The sequence below is a fragment of the Oryctolagus cuniculus genome, chromosome 16 (genome assembly GCF_051225735.1).
Source record: "Oryctolagus cuniculus isolate XC-2025 breed Fujian yellow rabbit chromosome 16, ASM5122573v1, whole genome shotgun sequence".
Taxonomy (NCBI): domain Eukaryota; kingdom Metazoa; phylum Chordata; class Mammalia; order Lagomorpha; family Leporidae; genus Oryctolagus; species Oryctolagus cuniculus.
In genome coordinates this window covers 8,559,891-8,578,224 of record NC_142882.1, presented here as the reverse complement: position 1 = coordinate 8,578,224, position 18,334 = coordinate 8,559,891, and the positions used below count along the sequence as shown (strand labels likewise).

The following is an 18,334-nucleotide window of genomic DNA, read 5'->3' as shown; positions in this document are numbered from 1 at the left end:
AGCTCAGGGCAGAGCACCTGCCTCCGGCCCTCAGCCCAGCAAGGGCTTTGGTCCAGCCAGCCTGCTCCTCCTGCAGATCCTGGACACTATCAGGAAGCAAAGGAGAGAGGCTACTGTGTCTGTTCTTCATGATGTGCATGAAGGAATGAAGCAAGACTAGAGCTGGGACTGGTGAAACATTCCCAGTTGCTCGTAGGAGCCAGGGGCTGGGAGGCGGGCTGGCTGCTTTTGGGGCTCGTGTCTCACCCGTGTGCAGACACGATGACGGGGTTGGCTTGTTTTGTCTTGCTCCGCCAGGGTCACAGGGTGGCCTTGCCGGATGCTGGCCTTCAGTGCAAGTGTTTATGTCCAGCTGGGGCCCAGCTGAGCTGGCCAAGCCAGCTCCTAGCAACACCAAGGTCAGCTGCGAGGGCTGGGCCAGCTCCTGGTGTTTTCTCAAAGGTCCGTCTCAGTGGAGCAGAGTGGCACAGCTTAAGTGTGCTGGGCCCATAACCCAGAGGTCAATGGATCAAAGGTCCGTTTCAGCCATCTGTAGATGGCAAATCCTGGGCGGGGCGGGGGGGTTGTCTCTGCTGCCTGGAGTTGCACTGGGGACACCCCAGGCTTCAGAGGAGGGGGCTCAGAGGTCTTGCCTGTCTTGTCTGACCTTGGCCTGGGTGTTTTTGTGGGCTTCAACTGGGGAGAGGGAGTACACTCAGACCCTAGGACCCACATCTTAGCAGGGACAGCTATTTGTTGAGCCTGGGAGTTAGAGTCTCTCAGGGTCTTGGGGTCCAGAGAAGCAAGAATTGGGGCTGTCCAAGGAGGGGTTGTGAACTGGGAAAAAGCTGATGGATTCAAGGGATTTGGGGGGGGGCAGTGTGGTGGTACAGCAGGTTAAGCTACCACCTGCAATGTCGGCATCACACATTGGAGTATTGGTTTGGGTCCTTGCTGCTCCACTTCCCTTCTGATGTGGCTGGGAAAGCAGCAGAAGATGGCCCAAGTGCTTAGACCCCTGCCACTCACGTGGGAGACCTGGGTGAAGTTCAAGTCTCCTGGCTTCAGCCTGGCCCAGTTCTGAAAGCTACTGAGGCCATATGGAGAGTGAACCAGCAGGTAGAAGATCGATCTCTTAATCTCTCTTGATATCTTTCTCTAACTCTGCCTTTTAAATAAATAAATAAATCTTAACAACAACAACACAAAAAGGAAGTGGTGATGGTTTCAGCCATGCTGGAATATGGAGGAAGAGCATTTCAGACAGCAGGACTGGCTGCAAATGTCCTGCAGTAGGAATGTGCTGTAACTCCAGGGAACAGGAGGATGTGGCTGGAGGGTAAGTGCCGGGCAGAGTAAGGCAAGTGAAATCCAGAGGAAATACTTCGCCCAAGGACAGAAGTCAACATCATGTCAAGAGGGAAATCATCCTGCATGGTCTGATACCACTCCACACCCACTACTACCCTACAGCAATAGAAACAATGTTGCAAGGATGTGGGGGGGCAGTTCCTCAAAAAGCTAAACTAAGGATGACTCACAATCCCCCACCCAGGCATATTATACTCACAAGAATTGAAAGCAGGAACTGACATGGGGACCTGAACACCAAGTCCACAGTGCATCGTCCACACCAGCACAAGGCAGACAGGGCCCAAGCATCAGTCAGCTCCTGAATGGTTAAGCAAAGCGGGGTCCTTCCACACAAGGAACTGGGACTCAGCTACACAGGAGCGAGATGCTGACCCATGCTGCAACCTGGATGAACCTGGGACGTGTGAGAAACCAAACACGAACAGTCACATCCTGTGTGGCTGCCTTTATAGGAAATACTGGGTTGTGGCAGAGGGGGGTCAAGCTGCTGCAATGTTGGCATCCCATTTGGGAGCGCTGGTTCAAGTCCTAGCTGTTCTGCTGCTGATCCAGCTCCCTGCTAACGCACCTGGGAAAGCAGTGGAAGATGCCTCAAGTTCTTGGATCCCCGCCACCCATGTAGGAAACAGATGGAGTTCCAGGCTCCTGGCTTTAGCCTGGTCCAACACAGCCCATTGTGGGGAGTGAATCAGTGGATGAAAGCTCTCTCTCTCACTCTCTCTGCCTTTCAAATAAATAATTTTGACCAAGAGAGAGAGAGAGAGAGAGAGAGAGAGTCTTCCATCTGCTGGTTCACTCCCTAAATGGCTACAATGACCTGAACTGGGCCAATCCAAAACTAGGAGCCAGGAGCTTCTTCTGGGTCTCCCACACCGGTGCAGGGATCCAAGCACTTGGACTGTCTTCTACTGCTTTCTCAGGCCACAGCAGAGAGCTGGATCAGAAGAAGAGCAGCCGGGACTAGAATTGGCGGCCATATAGGATAGCCACAGGCAGAGGCTTAGCCCACTACGCCACAGCGGGGGCTCCTTCTCTGCACTTCTAATCCAGCTCCCTGCTAATGTGTCTGGGAGGCAGTGGATGATGGCCCAAGTGCTTGGGTCCCTGCACCCAAGTGGGAGACTCAGATGGAGTGCCTGGGTCTGGGCTTCCACCTGGCCCAGTCCCAGCTGTTGCAGGCATTTGGTGAGTGAACCAGTGGACTCAAACCTAGGGACCCAGGTCCCTAGGTCAAATGCCCACTCTGAACCATTTAAAAACGGTGAATTTTGGGGTTTGCATTGTGGCATAGCAGGTTAAGCTACTGCCTGCAGTGCCAGCATCCCATATGGGCACTGCTTCAAGTCCTGACTGCTCCACTTTGATCCAGCTCCCTGCTAATGCACCTGGGAAAGCAGTGGAAGATGGCTCAAGTGCTTGGAACCCTGCACCCATGTGGGAAAACCTGTCTGTCTCCTCCCTCCACCTCTCTCTAACTCTGCTTTTCAAATACATCTTCAAAAAAAAAAAAAAAAAGTGAATTTCATGCCATGTGACTTTTACCTTAATAAAAAAAACAGGGCTGACCTGGTGGCACAGCAGGTTAAGCCACTGGTTGCAACACTGGCACCTCATTCTGGGGCACTGATTGGAGTTCCAACCGCTTTGCTTCCAATCCAGCTCTCTACTAATGCAGCAGGGTAGGATCAGAAGATGGTCCAAGTACCTGGGCTCCTGCACCCACGTGGCAGATCCAGTTGAAGCTCCTGGCTTCAGATCAGCCCAGCTTCTGCCCCTGTGGTCATTTGGGGAGTGAACCAGCAAATGGAAGATCTCTTCCTCTTTCAAATAAAACAAATAAAATTTTTTTAAAAAATTAAAAAACTGAAAAGGGAAGGAGTGCTCAATTTTGAAAAATCTTTGAATTTTGGGGAAGAGAAAAATCTTGCACAATCTTAAAAGAGCCACAAAATGGCTTAAAGGTGAAACTCCTCCCCAGTCACCCTTGGTCCAGTTATCTGTTCTTCCAGAACGATCTGCACGCTTACTTCAGGTCTAAAGACGCTGTTGGGACCTGATACAGCCCGGTGCAGACGGGGGTGGGTTGGGAGGGGACAACACAGAGGGCAAGGAGAGGGAAGGGCGACCCCCGGCCTGAGCCCTCGCACTGGTGCAGAGCCAGGAGCTGGTAATACGGACCATGCCCTTGTGGGGACAGGTCGAGCCGCCGTGGGAGGCGCCCGGTCCCGGGGAGCGCCCACGCAGCCGCCTCCCGCTCGCTACCCGCGAAACCCCAGAACGGACCCCAAGGGCCACGCCGCGCCTGCGCAGAGCCCGCGCGCCGTCAGCGCCCGCCCCAGAAGCGGCGCGGCCCCGCCCGCCGGCGCGGTGACGTCACGGCGGAGTTGCCATGGCGGCGCTGAGCAAGGTGGCGGCGGCGCTGGAGTCGTACAGGGGCCGGGACCGCCTGGTGAGGCCGGGGCGGAGTGCGACCAGAGCCCAGCGATGGGGACCCTGAGGCCAGGGAGGGGGCTGTTCGACCTTGAACGGTTCCAAGCCAGCCACATCCCAGAGTTTTCAAAAAGTTTTCCTCTTTGCTGTTTAACTTATTTGAAGGGCAAGAGGGGGAGACGGAGAGCTCCCATCTGCCGCCTGGTGCCCCAAATGGCTGCGACAGCCGGGGCTGGGCCGGGGGCGGGGAGCCGGGAGCTCCATCCGGGTTCCCGTGTGAGTGACAAGGACCCCGGCACCCGGGGCCGGTGCCGTCCTCAGCTGCCTTCCCAGGCGCATTAGCAGGGGATCGAACCGGCGTCTGTGGCGTGTGCCTTCCTCCCGTCTCTCTGTGGTGCTGGAGGTTTTAACCAGTCTCCCCCCAGGCTGGATGGTAGTGTTCTGCCACAGGAAGGGAGCTGTAAGCACAAATACAAATAAGACAGCAAGACCCAGCGATTTCTGAAAAGCACAGGCAGGCAGTCGTTCAAGACGGGAATCGGAGCTTAGCACAATGCTGCACGTCACCTACCGGGCGGCCTCCTGGTCACTAATGCCACGCAAGGCAACCTTTGCTCCCAGCCCGCAGTCCAGCTGAGGGCTTAGGTCCCACGAGGTGGATGCAAATAGGCATTTCAGCCCCCAGCCCCTGCCTGCTGGGAAAGGAGACTCTGGGAACCCGATTTGTATTCCTTGTCCCTGTCACATCTGTCCCCAGAGACTGTGCCTCTGTCACATGGGGCAGCAGTCCTGCTGGACTTCCCTAGGTTGCCTTTCGGGCCCGTTTGTCCCACGAGAATCTTTTCCATCTTTCAGCTTCTATTGGAAGGTTACGAATTTAGAATCTTTTTTTTAAAGATGTAATTATTTGAAAGGCAGAGTTACGCAGAGAGGAGGAGAGGCAGAGAGAGAGAGAGGTCTTCCATTCGCTGGTTCACTCCCCAATTGGCTGCAATGGCCAGAGCTGTGCCGATCTGAAGCCAAGAGCCAGGAGCTTCTTTTAGGTCTCCCACACAGGTGCAGGAGCCCAAGGAGTTGGGCCATCTTCTATTGCTTTCCCAGGCCACAGCAGAGAGCTGGATTGGAAGAGGAGCAGCTGAGACTAGAACCGGCGCCCATATGGGATGCCAGCGCCGCAGGCGGTGGCTTTATCCGGTACACCACATCGCCAGCCCCTAGAATCTTTTAAGATGTAATTAATACTGCTGGGTCTGGGGCAGGCAGAGCCAAGAGCCAGGATCTCCATCTGGGTCTCCTACAGGAGTGGCAGGGACACAAGCTCTTGGGCCATCACTGGCTGCTTCCCCAGGCATATTAGCAGGGAGCTGGATCAGAAGCAGAGCAGCCAAAACTCGAACCCAGTGCTGCACTCTGGGATGCACTGCAAGGGGCAGCTTCACCTGCTATTCACAACGTGGCCCCTGGGTTCAGAATCGGGCACAGATGCAGGCCAGCATGGCCCACGGCTGGGTCGAAGGTGACGCAGCTCAGCTCCACTGTGCTCACTGCTTCTGGTTCCCCACAGATCCGGACGCTGGGGTACTGCTGCCAGCTGGTTGGCGGCATCCTGGTGGAACGCTGTCCCACCCAGTCGGAGGTGGGGACGCGCCTGCTGGCGGTGTCGGCCCAGCTCAGCCACTGCAGGACTGTCCTGCGGCTCTTTGACGACCTGGCCATGTTCGTCTACACTAAGCAGTACGGCCTGGGGCCAGAGGTAACGGTCCCCGGGGGCTGCCGGGAGAGGGGTGCGGGCCTCAGGGAGCCCATCTGTTGCAGTGTATATATACAATGTATGTGTTTGAAAGAGAGCTTCCACCCACTGCTTCGCTCCCCAAACGCCTACACTAGCCAGGGCTGGGCCGGGCTGCAGCCTGGGAACTGGCAGCTCGCTGCAGGTCTCCCATGTGAGTGGGAGGGGCCCACGTCCTGGAGCCATCACCTGCGGCCACCCAGGGTGCACACTAGCAGGGAGCTGGGGTCAGAAGGGAAGCCAGGACTCTGATGTGGGATGTGGCTGCCTCCAGCGGCATCTTCCCCTGTGCCAAATGCCTGCCCCAGGACACTTTACGTTGTATCGTTTCCTTTTTTGAGGTGAGCAGATGTTCTGATTGGCTTTGAATTTTTAAAAAGTAGCTAGTGTGTTCCAGAGGATACAGTATGTGTCTGCTCCCTTCCTGATCTTCTGCGCCCCCAATTTTCCTCGCAGAGGCAGCCACCAGGGCAGCATCTGTGTCTGCTTCCTGAGCTCCCTGGTGCCTGGACAGGCAACGCACCCAGTTCCCTAAGTCGGCATTCTTCCATGTACGCTGCCGCGGCTTGCTTTTCTCATGTCATGGAACAACTTGGGCATCATTCCTTATCGGTCCATAAAGAGCTCCTTCTCTTCTTAAAAATTCAAACAAAAACAAAAACAAAAAGCAAAACTTACTCAACAGGCATTGAGAGACAGAGCAAGACAGGGACACAAACAGGGGAGCTTCTACCCCTGGTTCACTTCCCAGACGTCCACAGCGACTGGAGCTGGGCTGGCCGGAAGCTGAGGCCCAGAGCCAGGAGCTCAGTGTGGGTCTCTTAGGTGGGTGCCAGGGCCCTGGTGACTTGAGCCATGTGTGACAGCCACATGCTGTCTGCCACGTGTGCACCAGCAGGAAGCTGGACCAGGAGCAGAGCCAGCACTGGAAGCTAGGCGCTCTGACACGGGATTCGGGTGTCCTGACCATGAGCTTAACCGCCAGGCCAGGCGCCTGCCCCTTCTTTACAGCACACAGTAGTCGGTCGCAAAGGCAGATGGTGAGTTATTCACCCAGTCCCCGGTGGACGGTTATGTCTAAGATGTTGCTGTGAGAACCACGCTGCAGCCAGTTCTGTGTCCCCACCTGGGGCCATCCTGTCTTCCAGGGGATGACACTCCTGTGGCCACACCAGCCCGGTCTAGCTGAACACAGGATATCATTCAGAACTCAGGGACAGAGGGTGTGGCACTGTGCAGGCCAGGAGCCCATGTGGACTCTGCACTTCTGTGGGCTGAGGCCACCCGTGCCTGCCTGCATGGGGCAGGTGGCTTCCTCCAGGCATCCCCAGACTGCTTGTAACACAGGGATGATGACCTGGGTCCCAAAATAAATCCTAGTGCCGAGGCCCAGCCCTGAGCATGGGAGGCAGAGTCTTGGGGCTGCAACAGGGCATGGTATTTTTGAAGCTCTGGGGGATACCACTGTGCACCTGCTGTTGCACCCAGTGGGCACGGAGGACCACTCTGTGGAGACGGAACTTGGCTGGTGGGGGACCCCCCAGCCCCCCTCCCCCCGGCGCCTTGCTCCTCCTGTAGCTGCTGGCCAGGGGACAGGTGGCTGGGAGGAATCTTGTTGGCAGCATCCCAGATGGGCAGGGTGGGTCCGGCCTCAGGCCCACGCCCTCTCCCCATCCCGCAGGAGGAGGACGTCTTTGTCCGCTGGGTGTCTGTCCTGGGCAACATGGCCGACCAACTCTACTACCCCTGCGAGCACCTTGCCTGGGCGGCTGACGCCAAGGTCCTCCGTGTGGACTCTGCCCGCTGGTGGACTCTGAGCACCACCCTCTGGGGCCTCTCCCTCCTCCTGGGCGTCGCCAGGTAAGCACCTGACGTCCTGTTCTCCTGAACAGGGCTGCAGGGGCACCGGTGGGTTGCCTGGGTTAAGCTGGGGTGGGGCACATGGGCCCTGGATTCCCCGTCTTCCTCCTTTAGCTGTGAGCCTGCTGTGTCCCATCACGGGTGTCACCATGGCCACAGTCTCAGCGTCCTCAAGCCACACGGGTTATGGTCTTCAGGATGTACAGGTTGGAAGTCTGGCCAGGTGCAGGCAGGCTGCTCCTTGGTGGAGGGTCCAGGGTCCAGGGGACAATCTCGGTCCCAGCTTCCAGAGGCGCTGCGACCCTCGGCTCCGGCCCCTGCCTCTGTCATCTTGCGTGCATCACTGATTTCTGCTTCCGTCATCACAGCTCTTTCTCTGACTGACGTGCCTGCCTCCCTCTTGTAAGGGCCCTCGTGGTGACCTTGAGCCACCCTGACAAGCCAGGACAATCTCAGTCTCAGACTTAATCACATTGGCAAAGCTTCTTATTTATTTATTTATTTGAAGGGGGGGGGGAGAGAAAGAGAAAGAGAAAGAAAAAAGAGAGAGAGAGAGAGAGAGAGAGAGAGAGAGAGAGAGAAATCGTCCATCCACTGGTTCACTCCTCAAATGCCTGTAATACCCAGGGCTGCACCAGCCTGAAGCCAGGAGCCTGGAGCTCAGTCTGGGTCTCTGGCATGGGCGGCAGGGACCCAAATACTTGAGCTGCCACCGCTGCCTCCCAGGAGGAGCATCAGCAGGAAGCTGGATTGGAAGCAGACCCAGGACTTAATTCCAGACCCTCCAGGAGGGGGAGGGAGTATCCAAATGGTAGCGACACCTGCCCCTGCAGAGGCCGCTTTGTCGCGTAAGGTGCCACCCTCCCAGGGCCTGGGGATTGGCGCGTGGATGTCATCAGGGCTGGGGGCGAGATCCTGCCGGCCAGGTCCAGGGAGAACTAACTCCAGGGCCTGCAGGGAAGTAGCCCGTGAGGGCGTCATTCCACACATCCCCGAAGAAAACAGCACCTTCCTGACTCGCTGCATGCTTCCCCAAGCCACCTGGTTTCCAGAACTTGGCAGGGACGGTTTTCTCCCAGTTTCCTCTTGGCAAATTTGCTCAGCTGGTTTGTTCAGAATCCCCACCCCAGGAGACCCAATGGCATTTGGGGTGCAGTAGGTTGATTACGCCTTCACATGTGAAAACCACATCCCACATCAGGGCACTGGTTCAAGTCCCAGCTGCTCTACTTCCAGTCCTGCTTCCTGTTAACGCACCTGGGAAGGCAGAAGATGGTCCTGGTGCGTGGGCCTATCACCCAGACGAAACTCTGGTCTCCTGGCCTTAACCTGGCCAGCCTTGGCTGTTACAGCCAATCAGAAAGTGAACCAGCAGATGGAAGATGGCCATGTCTCTTCCTCTCTCTATAGTCCTGCCTTTCCAATAAATAAACGAATCCTTAGGAAAAAAAGAAAACCCAAGGCAGAGAAAGGCCTCAGAATTCTCTCAGATCCCTGGCATGGAACCCCTCCCCTGGGGGACACAGCTGAGTGTGCTGTCCCTTGTCCCAGGTGAGGCACTGCCTTTCAGTAATTCCTGTCTCCCAGACCCCCAACTGCCCCGCACAGGTGCCTTTGTGCCATGCAGACCCCACCCCGGCTGCCCCAGTGTCATGCACAGTGTGGACGGTATGGAGCGTGCAGACCCCACCCCACCCTGGCTGCCCCAATGCCACACACAGTGTGGATGGTATGGGACATGCAGACCCCACCCCCACCTGGCTACCCCACGCAGGTTCCCTCATGCCATGCATGGTGTGGACTGTCTGGACATGCACACACCCTAAGTAAAAGACTCAGACCCCAGTGTTTGGGCTCTGGTGGGTTCTTCTTCCTCTCCTTTTGGCTGCTCCCCCCCCCCCCCCCCGTCTGATAAATGCAGTTACTGCACAGCGCGTCCCCAGCACACGCAGGCCGTCTGCTTATCATTTCTTCCCATCTGCAGCCTTCGAGCTCCTCTCTGTTCTTCATAAAATATGGACTGGTTTCCTGTGGGCTCTGCCACCTCCTGCGCTGCAGGACAGCAGGGCTGAGCCCTCTCCTGTGCCTGGGCACCTGCTGTCCTGCCTCCTGCTCCCCTCCCGGCCTCCGCTGATCACTGTTTTAAGTCAGATCGATGACCAAGAGCAGGCAGTGGGGCTTGGCTTGTTCCACTTAACATGATGTTCTCCAGCTCCGCCCACTTTGGTGTGGGTGGCGACACTTCCTCATCTTACTGCTGGGTGAGGTCCCCTGGGTGTCTGGCCGCATGTTCCAGCCTTGCCCTGCGCTGTCCTCTCCTCGCCCGCGGTCTTGCACTGCACCACCCTCTACCCGGTTCCCGGTGTCCTCATCTCCTGATCCCAGCGGTCCCCAGGGGTCGTCCTGCTTCTCTGTCACCACTGGGGCTGCAGCTCACAGGGAGGCCACGGCTCACAGCCTCTCGCTGTGAGCCTTCTTTAGGGTCCTCCTGACCTTGAGCTCCCCCAAAAGACTCCTTGTTCCTGTTTCAGGGACAGCCTGGGTTCCATTTTTCTTTCTTTCTTTCTTTTTTAAAGATTTATTTATTTACCTGGAAATCAGAATTACACACAGAGAAAGGTCTTCCATCCGCTGGTTCACTCCCCAACTGGCCACGACGGCTGAAGCTGCGCTGATTCAGACAGGAGCCAGGAACCTCCTCTGGATCTCCCACACGGTGTAGGGACCCAAGCACTTGAGCCATCCTCCACAGCCTTCCCAGGCCATAGCAGAGAGCTGGCTCATAAATGGAGCAGCCAGGACACGAACCAGTGTCCATGGGATGCTGGCATTGCAGGCGGCGGCTTTACCCGCTATGCCAGAGCACTGCCCCCCCCCCCTTTTTTTTTTTGACAGGCAGAGTGGACAGTGAGAGAGAGAGAGAGAGAGACAGAGAGAAAGGTCTTCCTTTGCCGTTGGTTCACCCTCCAATGGCTGCCGCGGCCGGCGCGTTGCGGCCGGCGCACCGCGCTGATCCGATGGCAGGAGCCAGGAGCCAGGTGCTTTTCCTGGTCTCCCATGGGGTGCAGGGCCCAAGCACCTGGGCCATCCTCCACTGCACTCCCTGGCCACAGCAGAGGGCTGGCCTGGAAGAGGGACAACCGGGACAGAATCCGGCGCCCCGACCGGGACTAGAACCCGGTATGCCGGCGCCGCTAGGCGGAGGATTAGCCTAGTGAGCCGCGGCGCCGGCCTTGCCCCACCCCTTTTTAACAAGCATTATTTTTGAGAGCAGTTTTAGCTTTGCAGCAAAGTTGGCCCCAAGTACAGAGCCCCCCCAGGCTCTCCTGCTGGGCATCTCCCAGCAGGGGCATGCAGTGGTTCTCCTTGGTGACCCCCCAGTGTCACCATTCAGCCCCGCTTGGACCCATGTAACCCAAGTTCAGTGACAGGCGTCCCCTAAGACAGGGCCGTCCAGAGTTGTCACTGCCCTCAGGTCCCTGGGGCCTGCCTGTGGTTCTGCTCATCTGCAGAGTGGCCAGGCTTCCATCTTTCCCCTGGATCTGGATCCTCCTCGGGGCCCCAGGGAACATGCAGATGCCCGGGCCAGGCACCCAGGGGACAGGGGTCTGTGAATGGACATTGTACCCTAGCTCCCAAGTGCCTCAGCTACGGCCCATCCTCCACCCTGTGGGACATGCCTGAGTACACAGTGGCTGCAGGAACCTGCACACTCACAGCCACATTGCCATGGCCTGGGCTCCAGGGTGCAGGCGCCTGTTGGAGCAGCCTGGGTGGGTGCCACACCTGGCCCAAGTCCCCAGGAGGCACAGCAGGGCCCACAGCTGGGACTCTGTCCCTCACCTCCAGGCATAAGTGCTGCCAGGCACTCTGACTGGCCTGTCCACCACACAGTGAGAGCCCTGGGGGCCCAGGCGCAGAGAGGGTTCCAGCTTCTCAGGCTGTGTAAACAGCCAGAGGCCAGCTCCATGTCCTGGTGTCCACAGCCACCCCACCAGGCTGTGAGGCCCTCGGCCAGCGGTTGGCAGAGGCACCAGGTCCTCCTGCCCCGGGGCTGTGCTAGCAGAGCTCCCTCCAGGAGGGCATGGAGCCGTGAGGAGGGAACCAGATGCCACAGGAGCCTGTGGCCGCAGGTGGCAGGGACAGCCCCCTCCCGGGGCGGGGAGGCACTGGGCAGCTACCCTGGGTCTCCCGCTGCCCCAGCAGAGTTCCTCTCATCTCTGATGTCCCAGGGCCCTGTGGACGGTGCAGAGGCTGAGACGGAGGCTGCAGAGCCCCACGGCCTTCACCAGGTATGTCTTGGTGTCCACCCCACGGGGCAGCGCTCAGAGCCCACCCCCATGCAGACCCTTGCAGTCTCAGGGCACGAGGCAGTGCTTTTCACAGATGGGGAAACCGAGGCACGCTCTGGGACGCCAGGCCTGAGCCTGCCCGGCCACACTCCCGCCGGTTTCCCAAGGACAAGGCCATTCTCCTGCTTCCTCCTGTGGGGCTGGGTCGTGGGGCGTGGGGGAGTACTGAGGTGTGGATGGGAGACTTTCATTCCTGGTTCACACTGTGGGCTCCCCCTGGGGGGCGTGACAGAGACTGGATCCCCCTCGAACCCTGCCAGCCCTCCCCTGCCCGAGTCTCATCCACGCCCTCTGCCCCTGCAGCCGGCTGCCCCGCAGCAAGCGGCGGGCCATGGAGGCACAGATGCGGTCCGAGGCGCTCACAGCCCTCAGCAACCTGGCGGACCTGGCCAACGCCGTGCACTGGCTGCCACCGGGCGTCCTGTGGGCCGGCCGCTTCCCCCCGTGGCTGGTGGGCCTCATGGGCACCATCTCCTCCCTGCTCAGCGTCTACCAGGCAGCCCGGGCTGGTGGCCAGGCAGATGCTGCCAGCCCCTGACGCGGATGAGGAGCGTGTGGACGAGCTGGGACTGGTGGAGGAGCCCTTCCCCCGACGCAGGCAACGCCAGGCCGGGGACTGTGTCTCTGGATAAGCAGCCTGAGGAGCAAGCCCGTGGCTGGGGCGGGAAGAGGGGCTGGCAAGGGGCTCCCCAGGTCCCAGAGGGGGAGCCCTCTCTCAAGACCCCAGGGATGGGCCCCTGGACTCCTGGGCCCTGGCAGTGCTGGTCAAGGCCACCCTGGGCTGCTGGCTGCCCTCTCACATCCAGTAATGGGAAGGAGAGCAGACGCCGAAATGGAAAGCAATTAAATATCTCGGTGCTGGTGCTGGGCCCTGGTGTGAGAGATTATTATACTGGTGGCTGCAGGCCGCTCGCCAGCATCCCACTGGCCCACTACATGGGGACCCAGCCTCTGCAAGAAACCCTACTTGCCCAGTCTGCCTTCTGGAACACTTTTCCTGGTGGGTCCTGTCTCCCAACAAGTGCTGCCCATTGATCCTGAGCAGCCTTCAGCCACCGGGGCGTTCCCCACTCCCACACTCCATCATCCCACCAGGCCATGCCCTGGCCACGCCTCCTCCTGGGCATGGAGAGAATCTTACGCATGCCTGGCGCCACCTGTGTCTCAGACCCAGGCGCTGAGTTGTGGCTGTGCCATTCATGCTGCAGGAGCCTCACATGGGCCCGCGCGTATTCTGTTTACAGACATGGGGGAGCTGTGAATACTTGTGGTGCAGGAGACCCTGCCCAGGATGGGCAGGTCGGGCTCCCTAAGTCTCCGCCTTCCCTTCATTAGAGAGGGCCGTGCACACCTGCCCCAGCTGCCCCTGGGAAGATAAGGGGCACCCAACTACCCATCTGGAGACTCAGCCAGCCAACTACTGTAAGGCAGGGGGAGAAGCCACGGAACACCTGGTCAGACTATCTCAGGGTGGGGCAGTGCTGTGGCATAGTGGGTAAAGCCCCAGCCTGCAGTGCCAGCATCTCATATGGGCGCCGGGGTCAGCAGCCCCGGGGCTCCTCTAACATGTTGGGCCACACCCAGGAGCACGGGTGTCAGAGAGGTGGGGCATGGGAGCCTCTGCAGACACAACCCGAGAAAGCGCGCGGCAGCCGGAGCTCCACTGAGACACCTTTATTGCTAGAATCGGGTCTGAAGCTCTAAGGTGGTTCCCAGACAGCCCACGGGGAGGAGACGGAAGGATCAGGCCGACTACGGTCAGGGCCACAGCTCACGGGGACGCGCACACTGGCTCGGCTGTTGATGTCACCGACACGGGGCACCCCCAGGAGTGACTGAGGGGTGCTGGCGACAGAAGAGGGGTGCGCGGTGCTGCTGGACCACGCATGGCGGAGCCGAGCCTGGGGGAGGGGGTGGGAACTCCTAAGTCAGCTTTTCTAAAGTGCTCCAATACTTCTCAGTACAAAAATACAAAACACTGTTACAAACATGGCACGGACAGGGTCTGCGGGCCGGTGGGGATGCCCAGGGCACCGGATGGAGCGTGCTGGCAATGGGAAAGGACCCGGGATGGGGACGCCACTTGCTGGCCTCAGGACATTGAGAACTGCTGCGCTCAGCACCTGTCACCGTGCTGCCACCAAGGCCAGCACCCGCACCTGGCCATCCCTCCGGGGCCTGCAGCACCCATCAGGTGTCATGGCCACTGGGTCAGATGTTCAGGTGAGCACTTTGCCCCTGTGCTCACCTGGCCCCAGCTGGTGGGAACATCCCTGTAGGGCATCACAGGAGGCAGGAGATGCTGGGAGAAGGCCTGCGGTCCCCAGCTGCTGGGTTCAGCAGCCTGGCCCTGCCAGGGGCCACAGTATGGCCAGTCCAGGACCCTCTTGCCGATGCCTGTTGCCCCCTGCTCTGCCCTGGGCAGAGCTGGCTCTGGATCCGACCAGTCCGGGACCACTACCCAGCTCCTTCAGGGGAGTCAGGCCATCGTCTCAAGGTGCTTCCTCCCCACCACCCTGCCACTAGGGGCTTTCTCCCAGCAGCCCCGGGAAGACCTGCTCAGTCCATGGGGGTGCAGGACCCTCTTCCCCAGGGTGGTGGCTCTGGGTGAAGCATGAGGTCTGCCCACCACAGCTCCAGACGTGCCCCCGGTTCTTGTCCCCGGGCAGGAGGTGTCCCATCCGTGTCGAGGTTCTCCGTGAACCTGTGTGGGTGTCTGGCCAATGCCACCAGCCCCATGTGGTGCCCTGGTGATTGGCTCCAGCGGCTCCTGGTGGCCGTGAAGCCATGCTGCGGCCAGCAGCTCTCTAGGCTGAGGTCTGGCCTGCCCTCGGGTGCCTTGTGGAACATGCACTGTCCCTCGCTGCGTGGACACATAGCCTGGCTCCACCTCTCCCCCACCTGAAGGGGGGTGCTGTGGCCGAAAGCAGCTTCTTGGCTTAGCTCAGGTCCAACTTTCGATTAAAAACTTTCCTTTTTATAAAAAAAGAAACCTAGGTGGAGAAAGTTGCCAGGACATGCGATCGGAGCACCAACAGCCCACTCAGCCAGGCGGTCGTCCAGGGCGAACTTGGGAGGGGAGGGGCAGCTGGGTGGGCAGGCCACCCCTCGGAGGTCCCCCGAGGGCACAGGGGAATGGCAGGGCAGGGAGAGGGGCGTACGCCTCACGCCACACTCTTCAGAAGAAAATGACGTCTTCCTTGCTGGCTTCCTCCTTGGCGCTGAGTGGCGTGGCCGGCAGTGGCGAGGGGACTGGGAAGGATGGGCCCCCTGCCTTTGGCGAGAAGCCCTCGGGGGTCACGTCGGCCAGGGTCGGGCTCGGGGCCGGGAAGCTGGAGTCTGGAGGGGACAGGGGCCAGGGACGTCAGCAGCCACTGGGTGCTGCAGGTGGTCACGCCAGCCCTGGGTGGGGTAGAGGCTGGGCTCACCTGTGGGGGACGCGGAGCCCTGGCTGCTGAGCAGGATGGGGCTGAGTGAGCGGCGGCTCCGTGCGGTGTTCTCCTCCTTGCCCATGAACTTGTTGAGAAGCAGCTGCTGCTTCAGGTCGAAGGAGGCTGCAAGAAGAAGGGTGGGTGGGCCTTGTTCCAGGGAGCTGGGGCGGAGCGGCTGCCGGCCTTCTCTACCCCACACTCCCTGCAGGGACCCAGGAAGGGCCCCTGGGGTCACTCAACATCTGAAACCGGGGTGTGGCAGCTCAGGATACATCCCCTCCCCATGACCCTTGTGTCCCCGCGGCCACAGGCACCTCGGGCTGTCACCCAGTACCCCTGCTGGGCATCTGAGCTCGCTGCACAGGGGTCTGAGGGCAGCGGCCGTGGCTGCTCTGGCCTCAGTGTCCCCCTGTGGAATGGGGACACGGGAAGAGTCCCCAGCTGCATGGTCCCAAGTGACCAGGGTGCTCTGATTTCTGGCTGAGACCCTTCTGGGGCTCCGCCAGCCCCCCACCCCCCAGCCATTTGAGAACTAAGCACAGAGGGGCTCTGTATTTCCAGCTTCGCTCCTCAGGCCCTCCGCTGCAGCCCTGCCTTCCTGCCATCCCTGGGCACCGCCCACAGCCAGACCTCCCAGTCCAGGGGCACCTGGGAGAGCAGCCACCGCCCCAGGGCCAGCGGCAGCTGCAGGGCTGGGCTCACCTGCGCTCTCCCAGCGCTGGGAGCCCCTGCTCTTGCTCTTGTCCTTGCTGCCCTTGGTGGAGGCGGCCAGCTTGGTGGGGATCTGCTGCTGCACGGCCGTCTGCCTCTGGATCTGGTTGGTGGCGCTGAGCAGCTGGATGGGCACGTCGCTCTTGGCCGGCCGGCTCTCGGCTGGGGCGCTGTCCCTGCGAGCCACCTCAGGCCGCTCCACATACTCAGGCCCGGCGCCTGGCACCAGCATGCTGACCCGGGGCCCCGTGGCTTTGGCCAGGGCCCCCGGCGCCTCCAGCCCTTCCCCGTTGAAGCTGGGAGGCTGGGCCTATAGAGTGACAGAGCACACGTCCCATAACTGTCATTCCTGCTGGGGGCCCGCCAGCTGGTCTCTGACCAGCATAGGGAGACCTCAGGCTGGTCTGAGACGGCCAGACCTTGTCCACCTGCACCCCAGCTCCTGGCAGGCAGGACCAGGCCGCAAACACACGCGCCCCGTGTGCACCCCGCTGTTTAAGACACGTCCCTGGCGTTCACTGAGGGCTCTGAGCAATGGCATGCTTTGGCCCAACTACTGGCGCCATCACTGATGCCTCCTTGGGAGGGGGGCATCCGCAGGCGTCTGGAATCAGGAGCAGTAGCTGTGACGTGAACCCTGGCACGCAGGCGTGGGCTGTTTCCACTGCTAGGCCTTGCACGTGCGCTCCCGCGTGCACTCCCACTTACCAGTCACGGCACACATGCACTCCCACAAACGCGCGCGTGGCCCCTGGGCGGGCACCTCCACCCCTGGGCTCCCGCTCACCTCCGCCAGCGCCTCGGGCGGCAGCGCCCCGGGAACCGTGTTCTGCTTCTTGAGTCTGCGCAGCAGCTCCAGGCGCTCGCGCTCCCGCTCCACCGCGCGCTGGGCCTCGCGCAGGCGCTCCAGGTCGTGCTGGTAGGCCTGGCGCTGCAGCTCCAGCTCGGCGCGCTCCTGGTCCAGCCGCTCGCGCAGCTGCCGCGCCTCGTCCTCGCGCTCCTGCAGCCGCGCGCCCGCCCGCTCCAGTTCCTGCCGCTGGCGCTCGCGCTCGCGCTCCCAGCGCTGCTGCTCCTGCCGCAGCTGATTCTGCAGCTTCTCCACGCCCGCCCGCTCCTCCCGCTGCTTCTCGAAGTTGCGTTGCCGCTCCTGCTCCAGCAGCATGTTCCCGCGCGTCGACTGCAGCCGGAACTGCTGCTCGCGCTCCTGGATGGCTACCCGCTGCATCTCTACGTAGCTGTCCTGCTGCGCGATGACCGCCTGGGGAGAGGGCGGGCCGGTGAGAACCATGCCCACACCCTGGCCCGGCTCGCCGGGGAAGGACAGGTGTGGCTGCTCCCTCCCGGACGCCCATTGGGTACCTGGAGGCTGAGGAGCAGCTGGGACAGCGTCTGGACGCGCTCGACAAGCTGTGGGGAGGGCAGAGATGGATGCTGGGTTCCCTGAAGGCGCATGGGGAGTGCATGCCAGGCCCCGCCCCCTAAGGATGCCAAGCCCCGCATACCTCTGCCTCCAGGGTGATGGGCAGTCTGGGGCCAGCCTCTGTGCCCGGCGCCTCCACCTGAGAACACGTCCGAGTCAGACCCCAAAGCGCGTCAGAGGACCGATCCTGGGAGGCCCCAGGCACTTTCAGTAAGACAGAAGGGACAGGCCCTGCGGGTCATCTGACGGGTCAGTCTGAGAATCTGCCAGATGGATGCGGGGTGGCCGGCCAGCCGTCCTGGGCCTGGCTCAGAAGTGAGGCTTGGGTGTCTGCACTGGGCACAGAGGCCAAGCCCAAGCAGCAGAGCCAGCCAGAGGCAGCTTCTGAGATGGAGGGAGAGGGAGCAGCCGTGGGCCTCGGGCACTGGGTGGGCGCTCCCCACATCGAGCATAGCCTGTGCAGTCCCTGTATGGGGTATCCACCTGCGGGTGACGTCATGGCCAGCGCTCTGAGCTCGGCTTTCCCCGCCTCCCTCCTGGGGCTGGGGGGAGGCCAGCGGCCTGCAGGCTAATTTGGGTGGGTATACTCTCAGTCACCGTACAGTGTTCACCAGAGATGGAGAAATGAGGCCGGGCCCTGTCATTAACAAGAACTCCCGTGGCTTGGACACCAGAGGGAGCCACCTACCGCCTGCGGGGCATCCTCGGAGCCCCCCGGGGCCTCGCCATCGCACAGCTTTGGGTCTGGGATGCTCATGGGGCCTCGCCAGTCTCGTGGCCTGGGGTCGTTATCTTTCTTCTTAAAGCTGCCATCTGAGAAGCCCAAGCCAGGGAGTGAGAGTGCTTCAGTTCCCGCAGGGTCTGGAACCCCACCCTCATTCCCCCCCGCCCAGCAAGGAAAACCAGGCCAGGCTGCCGTCTGCAGCACAGAGACCAGCAGAGGGCGCTGCTACCAGACCATGACTGACAGCACCGGCGGGGTTCCAGA

The 18,334-nt window shown here is 60.5% G+C and overlaps 2 protein-coding genes across 9 annotated transcripts in view; one reads left to right on the top strand and one right to left on the bottom strand.

Moving 5' to 3' along the window:
- The first annotated feature begins 3,674 nt into the window (after nucleotides 1-3,674).
- Nucleotides 3,675-12,653, top strand: PEX11G (peroxisomal biogenesis factor 11 gamma). Its single transcript, XM_002722010.6, has 5 exons — nucleotides 3,675-3,802; nucleotides 5,348-5,536; nucleotides 7,254-7,432; nucleotides 11,665-11,724; nucleotides 12,088-12,653. Exons 1-5 carry the CDS (start codon nucleotides 3,743-3,745, stop codon nucleotides 12,320-12,322), a joined length of 723 nt encoding a protein of 240 aa, XP_002722056.3. The 5' UTR covers nucleotides 3,675-3,742; the 3' UTR covers nucleotides 12,323-12,653.
- A 790-nt stretch (nucleotides 12,654-13,443) lies between these two features.
- ARHGEF18 (Rho/Rac guanine nucleotide exchange factor 18) overlaps nucleotides 13,444-18,334 on the bottom strand; it is an 89,032-nt gene continuing 84,141 nt past the window's right edge. For 4 of the 8 annotated variants that reach the window (XM_089316258.1, XM_089316260.1, XM_089316261.1 and 1 more), the window contains 7 exons: nucleotides 18,035-18,159; nucleotides 17,429-17,533; nucleotides 17,286-17,333; nucleotides 16,714-17,184; nucleotides 15,918-16,236; nucleotides 15,213-15,338; nucleotides 13,444-15,123 (listed from right to left, as the gene is read on the bottom strand). In XM_089316258.1, the coding sequence (XP_089172384.1) occupies nucleotides 14,963-15,123; nucleotides 15,213-15,338; nucleotides 15,918-16,236; nucleotides 16,714-17,184; nucleotides 17,286-17,333; nucleotides 17,429-17,533; nucleotides 18,035-18,159 (1,355 nt within the window). In that variant the 3' untranslated portion in view covers nucleotides 13,444-14,962. The remainder of the gene's footprint in view (nucleotides 15,124-15,212; nucleotides 15,339-15,917; nucleotides 16,237-16,713; nucleotides 17,185-17,285; nucleotides 17,334-17,428; nucleotides 17,534-18,034; nucleotides 18,160-18,334) is intronic. The other 4 variants (XM_089316259.1, XM_070067505.2, XM_089316263.1 and 1 more) reach the window with 1 other exon arrangement.

Bases quoted from the DNA above. Each gene is read 5' to 3' on its own strand.
- PEX11G (XM_002722010.6), top strand. From the start codon at position 3,743: ATGGCGGCGCTGAGCAAGGTGGCGGCGGCGCTGGAGTCGTACAGGGGC. The intron at 3,803-5,347 runs GTGAGGCCGGGG...GGTTCCCCACAG, and splicing joins ACAGGGGCCGGGACCGCCTG to ATCCGGACGCTGGGGTACTG. The intron at 7,433-11,664 runs GTAAGCACCTGA...CTGATGTCCCAG, and splicing joins CTCCTCCTGGGCGTCGCCAG to GGCCCTGTGGACGGTGCAGA.